Genomic DNA, 15794 nt, shown 5'->3' with positions numbered 1-15794 from the left:
CAGATATAATTTCAGTTGAGTTCATCTCAAACTGAGCTTGCAGAAGTTCTTTTATACCGTTATTTCCTGTTGAGATTGGCACATTTCACCCAGGTGTTTTCATCTCACTCGCGTCACTTTGTCTGCTGACCTCCCTCAGCAATAAAATAAACAGATAATAATAATAATAATAAAATAAAATAAAATAAAATAAAATAAAAATAAAACAATTCACAGGAGGCAAGCAGTGATCACCCTATGATGTGCACTGCAATGTAGTTTCAAATGCACTACATTGCAGGTGCTTTTTGAGAGTGAGGAAATAAGAAGACATGTGTGACATGTGTGATCTGGGCAGCTTTCTCCAGGAAATGTGCCAAGCTCAATAGGGAACAACGGTATAATATGGTCTGGTGGTCATAATCCTTTATAAGTCAGAATATGTGGCTGTTCTCTCTCCGTTTCATTCATTTGATATCAGGTTATTCACCACTAGGCCTATGTTTATTCTCATTTGCTCCAAGCTTCAAATATACGCCCCCTCTCTACCCGCGTCCATGAACACAGACTATGATGCAAAATGTGTCACAGAAGCCCCACTACGTCACGTTTCAGAGGCGTTTCCAAACGCGGAAGCACGCTTCATGCGCTGGGTGAACAACTCAATGCAAGTGGACGGGTGGGGATATCCGGTGTCCTCTCTATACTTGTTATAACTCTATGGTTCAGTCTATGTCTGCTGCCTCACTGACCGGACAGCTGTCAGTGTTTAAGCCGTGTTTAACTCGGACCAAATCCAGCGATTCTCAAGCAATCGTCACCAGATGAGAGTGCAGGTGCGGTACGCTTTTCTACTCACCCTTTTGCTGGCTAGGATCATGTCGCACGTCAGAGGACTGGAGGACTCCTTCTCAGAAGGGGGTGAGGAGGATGATCTTATCCAAGACACCCGGATGGAAGCCTTGCAAGGCCGGCAAGTATCAGAGCCAGGGACATGCTGGGCCCCTGATTCAGCCCGGGAAAAAGAGTTGGAGAGGCCCTCATTGCGCGCTATAGAGAGAGATCTCTCTCTCTATAGCGCTGCTGCTACTCAAAGATTTGCCATTTCAGATCATGACAAGTGACAAGCCAGTGGGCCAATTACTGTACATGAGTTATATTTTGTCGTTGTCGGGTGGAAACCTTGTATGTCCAAAACCGTTTGTTTTGTATTTATCATTTTAAAAATGATTTAAACTAGTGAAAACAGCCGATCTACAAGCAAGCGCCAAGCGGTGCGAGGCGTTGTGTGCTTGTAGATCTGCTGTTTTCACTACTTTTGTGCAACAGCCTTATAAGATGAAGCATGAAATGTATACATTTTAAACTTCTCTTCCATCATGGTGGTGATGTATATTGATGACGTCACTCTTGCCCAAATATGGAGGGGCGGCAGCGTGCGCACATCCAACAGGTTCAGTGTTGTCAGGCATGCACAGCAACCGTTTGTGTTGCGAGTGAGGTCAGACCAGAGCTCTGTATGCATGTATACGATTTGAAAGTATTAATATTCCGCTTCATTCCACAGAGACCAGAGGGTGAAGTCGACTTGCTCAGTGTTGTGAGAGAAGGAGAGAAAACATAGGGGGTCATAAAAGAGGATAAATAAATTGTCCATTTCCCAATAACCTAAAACTCTGTATTGTGGGTGGGTGACGTGACGTAACGTTTTCGCTGTCCTCGGTGTCAAACATGTATAAATAAAAAATATATTTGTCAAAAACCTTCTGAATATTGTGCAGGACATTAAGCTTTATGTGAACTTACTCAAGATTAAAACATTTCATTCCTCATTTCTTCAGAATTTTCAACCAAACATGGCAAAACTCATATGGTGTGACTGTCCTGACCTTGTTTCTCAAAGTGGGAACTTGAATAAAACTAAGAAAAAGAATTGCTAAAAATCATTTGAAAATGAATTTAGGCTAAAAAAAATGTCTATTTGTGAGCCTATATCTTTTCAAAGTCAAAGCATAATGTTTTCAGTCATTTCTGATCAAACACATTTTGTCCCCCAAACCAAAATCATTTGGTGTGACACTAGTTTGGACAAATTAAACAGGCAATTATTTGGACACCTATTGGCTAGAGAGGTCCTTCTTCTGTAAGGCTATTCAGCACTCCCAGCACAACTGCAAGACAGGTGTCTGAGGTGAGTTATGATTTTAACATTTTCATGAAATGCCATCTTGTTGAAACTTTGACAAACTCACCACTTTGGATGTCTGTTGGTGTGACACCTTTTCATTAAAAAAAGCTTACGTTATTTGAAGTTTTGGTCATATTTCCATGTAGATCTAGGTTGCTTTGTTATAGCTAGCATGCTGTTAGCATGCTAATGTGTACATAGTAGCCTCAAGGTAAACCTAAATGCAGAAAACGTAATATGGTGTGACACTTAATCATAATGGTGTGACATGTCTGCTTGTCACGCCATATGACTTGATTGTCACACCATATGATTTATACTGTATTTAACTACAGATATAACAATAAATAACAAAGTTCCAAGTTTCTTTTGTACATTTAAACATTTGTTTTAAACAGTTTTACATAAAATGTAATTTAGCTTCATTCAGTGATACTTCAAATTCATCAGACAGAGCAGAAACCCCTTCACAGAAACCTTAACATATTGTTTCAATCTAAACAATATTTTCTCTTTGTCTTAAACTATACATTCCATTTTCTTTTGTCAGCTGGAAAATGACAAGTGCTGAGAGAACAAGAAAGTACAGGGAGAAACTAAACAATGACCCAGCAAGGAGAGAGGAGCCAAAGGGGCGAGACTGCATTTTCTATGAAGAGCAGGAGGTTTTCTGTGGCATAGCAGGACCGCAACAAGGCAGCCGGTTTGCTACCCTCACCAAATACGACTGGCTGATGTACAATACAGTCTAAATGTATAATCTAATCTGATCTAATACTTTTGTACTTTCACTCACTGGACTGGACAGTGGACAGTGTTAAGGTAGGACCCGAGACAAAACTAGCGAAAATAGCTGATCTACAAGCTCTCAACACGTTGTGCTGCGAGAGCTTGTAGATCAGCTATTTTCGGAGTTGCGCAACCCAGCACTCTTTAGCTAGTGGAGATGTGGTGTAATGTCATGATTCCTAATTACATTTGTTCAACACAAAATGCTGTGTTCAAGTTCAGGAGACTTCGGAAAAAAGCAATTTACCTGAATGCTGAGTTCTGTTTCCACTAATTGGTGTTAATAAAATGTTGCCTTGGCTCCAAGTGTGGCTATGCGCCTTATTGTCTCTTTAGGATCCTTCTGCCGTGGGCCGGCAGAAGACTTAGGTGTGCGTAGCATTCCTGTGCACATCCTCATCATCCATCTACTACTACAATTCTTTCTTATCCCATGTTAAAGCCCTACAATAATATCCTGTTCAGAAATATTAAGGCCATGTTATCCTGGGTAATTGTTTAATCAATCAGTAAAGTTCAGTACTCACTAATAGGTAGGTTAAAACACAGTTTGCTTTGACACATGAAGATATGATCATACGGTGTGACACTAAATCATTTGGTGTGACATTCCAAATAGTGAAAAATCATACCTTTATTAACTCAGTGAATGCCACCCTTTATTCAAAATCTACAAAACTGGTGCCAGCCATTTTGCTTAATTTTGCCTTTTTATGGGGGCCAAAATCATATTTTGTACTTAAATTACATATATAAATCTATGCTTCTATCGAAAGCCACACTACCCCTCTTACAAAGGAAAACATGTATATTTATATATATATATCCTATCATTAGATTTGGGCTTCAATAGAACATGTGTAAGATGTCTTGATCATCATCATATGTGTGTGCTGTGATGGGCCCTGTGTGCAATCTGGAGTGCAATACCATTTGAAAACCACCAGAGGGTGGTCTCCTACTATCTGATCAACTAACAGAAGAAGGAAGAAGACGTCCATCTTTTTTTTGGTTTGGGCCTGTTGTTTACATTTTGGCCAGGCCTTTTAGCTAGCATGCTAAACAACTTCGGAACCCTGGCGATCGCGATCAAGGATAGGTAGAGAAGAATGGATGGCACCGCTGGAATCCTGAGAATTTTCTGCGTTTTTTGAGTACTTATAGTTCGTCAGGGATGCACGGGAAAGTGTATAAACGAACGTTTTAGATAACATTTAAACGGCCGGAACCAATCTTCGGCTATACCGATTTTCCGCCGGACTGTGTTACACTGGTGCTACAGTCAAATCGGCCGTATCGCTCAGGTCACGGAGGCATATGGCCAACTTCTAGAGCGATTTTTTTGAAATTACAATTATGAAAAAATGATAAAACTTTTGATTAATTAAAAAGACGTAAAAGACGTTTATGGCACCGAGGTCCAAAGACGTATAAGACGTTTATGGCGTTCAGTGAGTTTTAATGATTAAACCAAAAAAATGTTTATGGATTACATAGAGAATATTATCAGGAAGAGTCACAAATATTTGTGTAATTTTAGAGAAAGTTTTGACAGAATACATTTAAAATATGTTGTAAGATCATGAACATGGGCCTCACACAGAGTGTCGATTATGAAAAAAAATATACAGATATAATTAATTTTCAAAAAACTATAGTGGATCACTGGTTAGTTATGATAAAGGACTTTGATAAAGTGAGTAACTTAAGAAAGATGTAGTCCATTTTCATTTTATGAACAATTATTTTCATGTCACACCATATGACGATTTTAGGCACAAGTACAACAAACTGCTGAATAAAGTCTGATTCCAATAAAATATCTAAAAACAAAATGTATTTCCATAAGGTTGAGAGTGAGTAGAACAAAAGTAAATAACTTTTATGCCTGCAATTTAAAGTTTTTTTAAAAACACATTTTTTTGGGGCGTCACGTCACTGACCCACGTATAGATGCAAATTTGACGAACCGCCACTCCAGGAAGGAGTGTGGTCTCAATCTTCCCAGACTAAGGTCTGCTGTTCTGATTGTACTTACTTAAGATCTCAATCGAGCCATGACGGCCTCTGCTGCCAAATGCCCATAAATGGACCAATCTCCTCAGAATCCTTCCAACAAATCACCAGAATTGTAACCAGCCAGGAACAAGACACAGAGGAACCAAAGTCTAACAGTCATCAAAGGTTTACCAAGACTTTAACTCAACCAGGAGAAGTGAAGACACATCAGCTGACTTATACAGGGAAGAAAACTCACGTCTGTAAACAGTGTGACAAGAATTTCAGTAATTTAAGTCACCTGAAGAGTCACCAGCGTATCCACACAGGAGAAAAACCTTTTCACTGTAAAGAATGTGACAAGCGTTTCAGTCATTTAGGTAGCCTGAAGAGTCACCTGCGTATCCACACTGGAGAAAAACCTTTTTACTGTAAAGAGTGTGACAAGAGTTTCAGTAGGTTAAGTCACCTGATGAGTCACCAGCGTATCCACACAGGAGAAAAACCTTTTCACTGTGAAGAGTGTGACAAGAGTTTCAGTGTGTTAAGTGCCCTGAAGAGACACCTGTCAATCCACACCGGAGAAAGACCTTTCTGTTGTAAACAATGTGAAAATACTTTTAGTCGGTTAGATGAACTGAAGAATCACCAGCGTATCCACACAGGAAAAAAACCTCTTCACTGTTAAGAGTGTCTATGATGCAATCATCCGGGATGCGGAGGAGGACGCCCACGTGCCCCGAATTCAAAACGGTACGTTCCAGATTGAACAGGGCCGGGCAGGCCTCCCTCCTGTTCCACGCAGAGTAGATGACGTTGTGATCCAAAATGAATGGGCCCAGACATGGCGTGGGATTGCCTGGTTAATAAACCAGACCGAACACAACAACACCCCCTGGCGGTAGTGGTGTTGTAGTACGGTCTGGCACCGATCCATTGAGATTCTATTTCCTCAACTAGCTTCAAGAGTTGGCCATTCAGGGTTGTATGCTTGGGGCACGTGGTTTCTTCCTGAAATCCCAGATTCTCTTCCCAAAACGAAGTGTGTGATAGAGGCTGGCAACGCCAGGCAAGGCGTGGGAGGCAGTTTCTGTCACACCAGGACAATAGCTGGGGGGTGCTTGTGTTTGCAGCAAGAAGACATTTTGAGAAGCTGAGCAGGTGCCGGCATGTCTATATAGATGGCACATTTAAGAGTTTCCCCAGACCATACTATCAGTTTGTCACCATCCATGGCAAGTATATGGGCAGAGTGGTCCCACTGGTCATGTTTGTGCCTGGCGCCCGGAATAACTGTGGGCCACTACAGACACATTCTTGCCCATGTGAAGCGCAGGGTGCATCGCCTGACGGGGCACGCGTGGGCACCTCAGCGCATCATAACTGATTTTGAGAGTTCCCTGCTGCTGGCCATCGAAACAGAGCTTCCCCAAAGTCAGCCATCGGCATGTTATTTTCATTTTTGCCAAAGCCTCTGGGGGAGGATTCAGAGGCTCGGCCTTGCTGGGCCATACCAGAGGCATGACACTGTGTGCCAATGCATACGCAAGTTTATGGCAATAGGCTACCTGTTTTTGAAGCGGTGAAAACCGCTTCCAATGAATGGCTTTGTGTGTATCACGCCCATATATGGTAATTTCAGTCCAGAATGAACAGGCTTTTTCAAAAACAGAATGTCCGTTTAATTACCATATATGGTGATCTCAGTCCAGAATGAACAGGGTTTTTCAAAAACACAAAGTATGTTACCTTATGTCCATATATGGTCACTCCAGGCCAGAAAGAACAGGTTTTTCCTGTCCCACAGAATCTCTGTTTAATTACCATATATGGTGATCTCAGTCCAGAATGAACAGGGTTTTTCAAAAACACAAAGTATGTTACCTTATGTCCATATATGGTCACTCCAGGCCAGAATGAACAGGTTTTTCCTGTCCCGTACGTGTAAAATATCAGTCCAGAATGAATAGGCTTTTTCAAAAAGCAAAATGTCGATGTCCCTCCCGGTTAGATGAATGGATACTTTGAGGATTGGTCAAGCTTCACATGATAATTTGGCCTTCAGGGTTTAAAAAATGTAGTAAGCCACAAATACATTCAGAATAGAGGTTTTATCTGTCCACCGCTTCACTTCGAACCGAGGTTTGATTTGTATTTATTCTTTTAGGTTTTCATCTAAAGTGGGGGGCTCTAACCCCCCAAAATGCATAGAAAACTGCATTTAGGCACAGTTATATAGGCCCGTTACACGCAATACAAACACTGCAGGTCCTACACCTGAATTAGGCTACTGCATTACACTTACGGTAACATGAAACATGATTGTAATCCTAAAGGAAATATGATCTATAGTAAGCCTCTTCATATTGTTCATTGTTCATTGTACGTTACCTGCACAACGATAACACAGTTAAAAAAAAGAAAACTTCTCCACTGCTCAGCTCTGCAGTCGGCAGGCAGCACAATAGAGATGAGATGTTCGCGAACAATTCGGCTCTCTTGAACGGCTCTTTTAAATGAACGATGGGATCCGGTTCACAGTCACGGGACACTGAGCACTGACTGAGTAATGAGTCAGTGTCGAGAAAGGATTCAGAATCAACGGATCATCCACAGGGGGAGGCATATCCCATGCACATTCCAGCTAGCATTTGTACATGCACGCGTTGCGACAAGTCGCTCCGTGTCAACAGACAAACACAGCGAAACACAAACAGCAAGGATTACCCTGACACAAACACACTAGAACAATTCAGAAGCACTTAATTAGAAAATGTGTAAAATTGTTTACTTCTTGGACGTGTTTTAGTCAGTGTTTTGTTTTCAGTTTTTGTCTTGTCTGGTTTTCCACAGTCGAACCAGCAGGAACCTCCCTTTAGTCCGAACGGGTGAAAGGTCTCTTTAGTCCGACCCGGTCGGACCAAGGAGAGGTCGAACCATAGGGCAGTCCAGGCGCGGTTCTAGCCCTGAGCAGTAGGGGGTGCTACAGGGAGCTTTTGCCGCGGGCGCAAAGCGCCCGCGGCCGCTCCACGTGCACGCGTGCAGCGCGTGCACGTCTCAAATTGGCGGTTTTTCGCGGATTTGATCACGTTTTATTCGGATTTCCGCGGTTTATTTCTTTGCTAAACAATCGGGAACGGCACACTAGTGACACTACACTTTCCCTTTGCCTCTCCACATGCACCAGCCAGCAAGATAGTCTTGGAATTCTTGGTACCAACACTCCAACAAACAGACAACACCAGGCAGTGTCATATAATCATTCAGTTCCAAAAGCTTTTCAGTTAATCTACTTAATTTTACACCACTCTGTCTACTACAGCATAACAGCAAGCATGATGGTATTGCTTCCAAAACGTTTTTAGCCCGTGAACCAAGAGAAACTAAACCCAAACAAGTAGAAGTGAAAATAGCCAATCTGCAAGCTCACAACGAGTCGCTTCACGCTGCGTTGTGAACTTCTAGATCTGCTATTTTCGATTTAATTAACATTTGTCTCAGCGGACAACTTTTGACATCAAGAAAAGAGTTCGGCATAGGCAAGCTGCAGCAGCAGTCAAGTGTACACTACTCACCATCCAGAAGAATTAGATTCCAAAACCAGTTGACAACAATCAACAGCAGAGCAGCATATTTTATCCTGTTTATCCATTGTCCCAGTTTTTGGAAAAAGATTGATGAAAAGCCCCTCTCTCTTATATGCAACTTTGGGAAAGTTGTAAAGGCTTTGGTGGTGATCTTGTACAGTTTCCATAACATCTCCTCATAAAGAACTTCAATTGAGTGTATAATGTTTCTTTTATATGGGTTGTAAGTTGTCCTCCTGCGTGCCTTCGAGGCGTTGTGAGCATGCAGATCGGCTATTTTCATACTTCCCATGGACAGTCAGTGCGCATTGCAAGATGACGCTGAAATGGACTGCAGACTGTCTTCTCTCTCCCCCCCAGCGCCCCGTTCGCAAATTAATGTGTAGGCTAAACTGTTCTGATAATACAAATTGTTTTGACTGTCTATTCATTCATCATGTGTAACTTAAACTGCGCGCTAGTAGGCTATTGCAAACCAATGCAGCTTAACATAACAAACCGACAACTAAGGCCAACCCAGCAACAACTATCGTTTCCTGTCTTACTTTCACAATAAAGTGTCACCCGCTTACTTCCCAATGCAGCTTATTTCACGCAGGTTATTATTAACAGGAAACAGTGTAGCTTAACCCGTGTGTTTTTGTGCAACCAAGCGTGCATGGGAGAGAGAGTGATGAGGGTGAGAGAGAGAGACATTGAGAAACAGAGAGAGAGAGTGAACTCAGAGAAGTGCCGTTTTTTCTCCGTCTGACCGTCTCTCTCCCGATTTTGCTAGCCCCGAAAACTACTGGTGCTAGTCAGGAAAATACTGGTGCTTAAGCACTAAAAGCCTCCGCCTAAAACCGCGCCTGGGGCAGTCCCTGATCCTGTCTTCGCAGCGCTTAATTCCATCCAGGCTTCCCTGCTGGAGAACAACAGCGGCAGCAGTGAGCACGCAATCCCTACGGTTCCGGGTCCCTTCTCCCAGTTGTGCCCCCCGAGGACCCTGGGATCAGCAGTCCCAGTACTGACCACGGGAGTTCCCTTCTTTTCATCGGCATCTGCTATTACCAACAATCTCAGGGGGCAAATCCTATCAGGTAACAAGGTTAACTTGGTTAAGATATTGTTAAGTTCTTCTGAGGCAGGGCTCGGAGAAAAGTGCATCATTGACTGTGGTGACATTACGATGTGTCTAAAAGATAGTGATCCTGATTGGTCCTTGGTCGATTTGGTCCTAATAAGTAGGCATTTTACAGGGCATCAGGTGTTGTCCTGCACTATATCCATTATCCCACCAGAACAGGCTTTGTACGTTTTTTTTTTTTTTTGCCAATTGTCACTCAACCAGTGTGGAGTGCGGAGAGCCTGCATACAACAGTTGGAAGATGGCCTCCAAGTGCAACAGTGTGGATATACTGTGGATATACACAGAATACCTACCTGCACTATTTGTTTGAATGATTACAGTCGGGCCACCTGAGGATACACCAGGTGCGCAATAGCGAGTTTAAGCTTGATGATTTTCAGGACGGCAATGCTAGGCGGACTGCGGCTGCTATGACGTTATCGCCGTAGTGATCAAAATGGTTAAGCAAAGCCTCGCCAGCGACAGGTTCCCACCCCTTTTACTGAACGCTTTGGTTCCCATGGCGACGCGACGTGTACACGCGACGGAGTAGGCGCTACGTGGGAAGGGACCTTCTGCCGTAGTAGAGACGGCTGGTTTATCTATCGAGCGTGGATCATTTCCGGTTACCGTTGTCATCTGCCGTTGCGATGCTTAAACTGGCTATTGTTAAGGAGCGGAAGCTTCTTTTGAATTTGTGCAACAAACGCACAAACATTAGAACATGTGAGTGTCCTGCGTGTCTCCAAAGTGAAGCCTGAGGCAGATTCTCAGGTGAATAAGAGAAAAAAATGTATTCAAGTCAAATTCAAATGTCTAATTGTAGATATTTGTACAATTGCATTTTTTGCGGAGACAGCCACCAAGAATTCATCCGTCCCCGCCACAGATTCAAGAAGTGAATGAAGCTTCGACTCCTGTGAACATTCCAGAGCTGAAGAAAGCGCTGACTAAGCATCCAGACCGTTGTTTTGTCTTTTATTTGTTGTCTGGTCTCATCCATGGGTTTTTCGCTGGGCTGTGTAGCCTCCCCTCTAAGATGTTTGTGTAAAAATCTGCTCTCTGCTGAAAAAGAGCCGGAGGTGGTAGATAAACTGTTGGCTAGGGAGGTCGAGAAAGGGTACATGATCGGCCCATTTGATGATGCCCCATTTCCAAATGATCTGATAAATCCAATAGTCGTTGCTACGAGAAAATGCACACGATCATAGATTTGTCTAGCCCACATGACGACAGTGAGGACAGTATTAATAGTTTAATTCCCCTGGCCCCGTTTTCTTTATGTTATGCTACTGTTGTTGACGCAATCCATTTTATTAAAATAGCGGAGAAAGGTGCTTGGCTCGGGAAAGCGGACATTACAGACGCCCTTAAGACCATGCCACTTCACCCCTCTCAATGACATCTGTTTGGGGTAAAATGACGAGAGAAATTTTATTTCGCAGTCAGACTTACCTTCGGGTAGCGCAGTAGTCCAAACATAGTTAATATGCCTTCAGAAGCACTGTGCTGGATTCTGCTGAACACATACAGGCTGCCATTTCTTCTCCATTTATTAGATGATTTTTTAGGGTTGATTTTCTCAATGCTGAGCCAGATCACAGCATCAAAACAGTTAAGGAAGTGTTAGCTAAATTAGGAGTTCCCCTCTCCCTTCAGAAAACTGTGGGGCCAGGTAAAAAACTTGAGTTCTTGGGAATTAATTTAGACACTGAGTTAATGCAAGCTTCTCTCACCCTCGAGAAACTAGAGAGCATCAGGGAGGTAATGCAACATTTCATCTACGCAGTATCCATATCAAAGCGGGAATTGCTGTCTCCATCTTAATAATTTCGCCATGCAAATTTTTCGCCAGGGGCATTCTTTTATTACGAGACTTCTGTTTTACCGGCGTTTGGCCTAAAGAATTGCTTTCCCTGCCAAAAAACAAGCTATCCATATCGCTGTTTGAGCGGTCTATATTATGGGGAGAAAAAATGGGCAAGGAAAATAATTATAGTGTTTAGCGATAATGAAGCAACCGTCCACATAATTAATAAAGGTCGCTCTGCCATTCCCATCATCACTAGTTTTGTTAGGAGACTGAAGGCCTCCTTCCTAAGGGAAGAGAGAAAGAGAGAGACAACAACAGCAGCGATGGCGGAAGGTGGAAAAGTTGGAAGCGGTGGCACGTATTGTGGAGGTTATGGAGGGGGAGGAAGACGAGGAAGACATGTTAGAGGAGGCAGAGGAGGAGGATTTTGCCCTGCTTTGTGCGGCTGAGGAGGAGGCGAGCACATCTATCCATCGTCGGTGGTATGTCCGCCCGCTAAATACAACAAGGCCCTGGGATGGCCTGTATCAGACTCTCGTTCAGGGGATGAGGGGCATGGACAAGGAGAAACATTTTGAAATTATGAGAATGTCTGCCAGTCGTTTTGACGACCTTCTCCGTCATGTCGCGCCGCTCATTGAGCATGCACCGACACACAGTATGCCGATCTCAGCCAGCAAGAGACTCGCCATCACAGTGTGCATCTTAGCACATGGAGCCTCACAGAACTTTGTCTCGGCGGCGTACAAGATGGGGAAATCCACTGCGTGTGCGATAGTGACAGAGGTCAGCAAAGCCATCTGGCAAGTGTTGAAAGATGACTTCGTGGCATTTCCAACATCTGCACAGTTCCGCAACATCGCAGTGGACTTTTGGAGGTTGTGGAATTACCCGAACTGTCTTGGCGCCATTGATGGTAAGCACTGCGATGTGCAGGCTCCCCCAAACGCAGGAAGCCTATTCTACAACTATAAAGGACGCCACTCCATAGTGTTGATGGCGGTGTGTGATGCAAGGAATCGGTTCACCATGGTGGACGTGGGAGCATTTGGGAGGGAATCAGACGGGGGAGTATTTGCAGAAAGCATCTTTGGTTCGGGTCTGCTCGCCGGGAAACTAGATCTCCCAGCCCCCCAACCCCTACCTGGAACTACCGTCCCAACCTTGCCGCACGTCTTCATTGGGGATGCTGCGTTCCCTTTGAGTGCCAACCTCATGAGTCCCTATGGAGGTATGTTGACTTAAAATATACACATAATTAATAAACTATGCAAAAAGAGAAAGCATTGAGAAATGTTTCCTGACGACTATCCCTATTCTGTATTCTAAATGATAGATAGATACCTTTATGAGTATCAGTGGTGGACAAAGTACTCAAATTCTTTACTTGAGTAACAGTGTCAATACTGCAATGTAGAACTAGCCTGATCTCAGACTCAGCTCACGCAGTAGTCTGAAACTGTGCCTATTCTGAGCGATTTACGGGGGAGGGACTTTTTTGCGAGCGTGCACGCGCGAACGCGCGCGTGCGAGTGATCGCGACGCACGGTGATCGAGACGCACGGTGGACGCGACGCACGGTCGCGGAGTGTGTGTGTGATTGTGTGTGTGTCTCTGTCTGTGCCAGTGACTGCTTCCACACAGAACTGCGACCAGAAACATGTAATCAACATTAACAGCTTGGTGAAATCAACTCGCCTGTGTGTGTGTGTGTGTGTGTGTGTGCCTTCCTCAGCCTGCCTGTGTGTGTGAACTTCGTTTGAATCGTTTCAACTGCTGCGTGGATTGGATATTCGTTAGACCCACCCCCACCCCCCGCGCTCATTGGAGCAGCCGAAAATAAATCCCGATTCATGTACTCAGCTCCAGACCAGAGAAAGAGTCCACTCTGAGAGTGGGCAGGGTCTGGAAGCAGGCTAATGTAGAACTACTTTGTTAAGTAAAAGTCCAGAATTCAAAATGTACTTGAGTGAAAGTAGGAACGTATTGGTATTAAAATATACTTAAAGTACTAAAAGTAAAAGTACAACATGTTTGAAACTAGCAGATCTACAAGCTCACGTGTTGAGCTTGTAGATCGGCTATTTTCAAATAGGTATAGAATTAATGTATGTTTTATGATATAATCATTTATATCTGCAAAGTAACTAGTAACTAAAGTTTTCAAATAATTGCAGTGGGGAAAAGTACAATATTTGTATCCGATGTAGTGGAGTAGAAGTAAAAGTACTGAAAACTGGGAATATTCAAGTAAAGTACAAATACCTCAACTGTACTTAAGTACAGTACTTGGGTAAGTTTACTTAGTTACTTTACACCACTTGGGAATATACAGCATAAATGCAGCAAACATATTTACCACTGTGTGTGTGTGTGTGTGTGTGCGTGCGTGCGTGCGTGCGTGCGTGTGTGTGTGTGTGTGTGCGAGAGAGAGAGTGTGAGTAGTAGGCCAGAGTGAGATTGATATAATTTAAAGCAAGGTTTTGAAGTATATTATGAACATCCCTTCTGTAAATATATGGGGTCACATTTTCAATTCAAATGTCACATTGCTTAATCGCTGACACCAACAGTTAATGGATTTGTTTGAGCTACTAGCAGTGGGTCTCAACATGTGGTTTGGGGGTGCCTGGATGATTTTGTGGTGGTCCCCAGATGACAGAAGTAAAACATGTAATTAGCTTTTTAATACCTAAAAAGACAAAGACCATTACTGCAAAGCTCACAAGGTGTTGTGAGCTTGTAGATTGGCTATTTTCATTATTTCTCTGAGTGAGCTTGTAGATCGGCTATTTTCAGTTAAACTAATGTAATGCATACCACTGATCATATCGGAACAACTCATAATGGACACATTTGTTTTGTTTATCTACAGCTCGCGGTCTTGACGAGAAGCAGCTTATCTACAATTACCGCCACTCAAGAGCCCGTATGATGATAGAGGACACCTTCGGCATCTTTCGTGCAAGATGGCGGATCCTAGGGCGGGCAATTGAGGTTTCTCCGGAAAAAGCTGGGCACATTGTGCATGCCTGTGTGGCCCTGCACAACTACCTCACCTCAACGGATCCATCGAATGGGCCGGCCTCAAGGTAGATCGTTGCGATTACACTGTCAATGGTTTTACTATTGATATTACGTTTAAAAGATATATACATATATTTAATGAACCCTTTTCTGCATGACACATCCACAGGAGTAAACAATTGATTTGAATGTGTGTACATCTTACCACTATGACTGCCAGTGGGGTCTGGCGGCATGTCTGTTACCCTTGCCAGCATTACTCACCAAACTATATATTTTGTGATATGTGATTTCAGACACAGAGAGGGAGGTAGGAGAAGAGGAAGCCACTACTTCCGGTGCAGTGCCACCACGTGCAGTGGTGTTCGCCGTACGTAAAATAACCTTTTCTGTTCATGACACTTACTACACAAATACAAAAAATATGTATTTTATAATTATGAAACACAAACACACACAGATAATTTAGTAATTTGCTATTTCTATCATATACAGAAATAAATACACACACACACACACACACGATCATTTAGTAATTTTCTATTCTATCATATCGTTGCTGTCGGGTGAAAACTTTGTATGTCCAAAACCGCTCGTTTTGCATTTATCATTTGAAATTATTTAGACTAGTGAAAACAGCCGATCTACAAGCACACAACGCCTCGCGGTGCGAGGCATTGTGTGCTTGTAGATCTGCTGTTTTCACTGCTTTTGTGCGACAGTCTTGCTAAAGAACATACAAATTATACAGACGCACGATCATTTAGTAATTGTTTTTATTTCTATCATATACAGGGAAGAAGACCTCCAGTCGTGGAGTCTGACTGGATGGAGGTAGCCCACAGACTACGCATTCACTGCTACGCCTGGACCACGCGGTGCAGCTGCTGCACTGCAGTCTGATGTCCCTGTGGACTTCCTTGCTCTGTTCCTGACAGATGAGCTGCTGGAGACGATCTGCAACCATACCAATGACAACGCAGAGGACAGTATGATGGTGGAGATGACGAGAGCGGAGGAGTCAGGCATACCTCATCCACACTGTAGGGTCGCTGCCTGGACCAATGTCACTCTAGGGGAGATGAAGAACTTCTTGGGACTTCTTTTCCTCACAGCTATCGTTCACAAGCCGGAGATTGCAATGCACAGGTACCAGGCCATTTGGAGGTACCTGAGGTTCCGTGACAAAGAGAATGCAGACCGCAGCGACAGGCTCTACAGAGTCCGGCCTCTCCTCGATTTCCTCCTAGAGAGGTTCCAGGCTCTCTTTGTTCCCGGAGAGAACATCAGCATCGATGAGGGCAT

General features: G+C 43.4%; 1 protein-coding gene across 1 annotated transcript; it reads left to right on the top strand.

The window, feature by feature from the left end:
• Window positions 1–12122: 12122 nt before the first annotated feature.
• Window positions 12123–15431, top strand: LOC308285245 (putative nuclease HARBI1; the record flags this gene model as incomplete). The annotated part of the gene is made up of 3 exons (XM_080725964.1): window positions 12123–12693; window positions 14338–14554; window positions 15428–15431. The coding sequence occupies 3 exons, from the start codon at window positions 12123–12125 to the stop codon at window positions 15429–15431; spliced, it is 792 nt and encodes a 263-aa protein (XP_080582090.1).
• Window positions 15432–15794: the final 363 nt, after the last annotated feature.

The sequence above is a fragment of the Nannobrachium achirus genome, assembly GCF_963921795.1.
Source record: "Nannobrachium achirus genome assembly, chromosome: 5".
Lineage (NCBI taxonomy): Eukaryota > Metazoa > Chordata > Actinopteri > Myctophiformes > Myctophidae > Nannobrachium > Nannobrachium achirus.
This window is presented reverse-complemented; position numbering and strand designations above follow the sequence as displayed.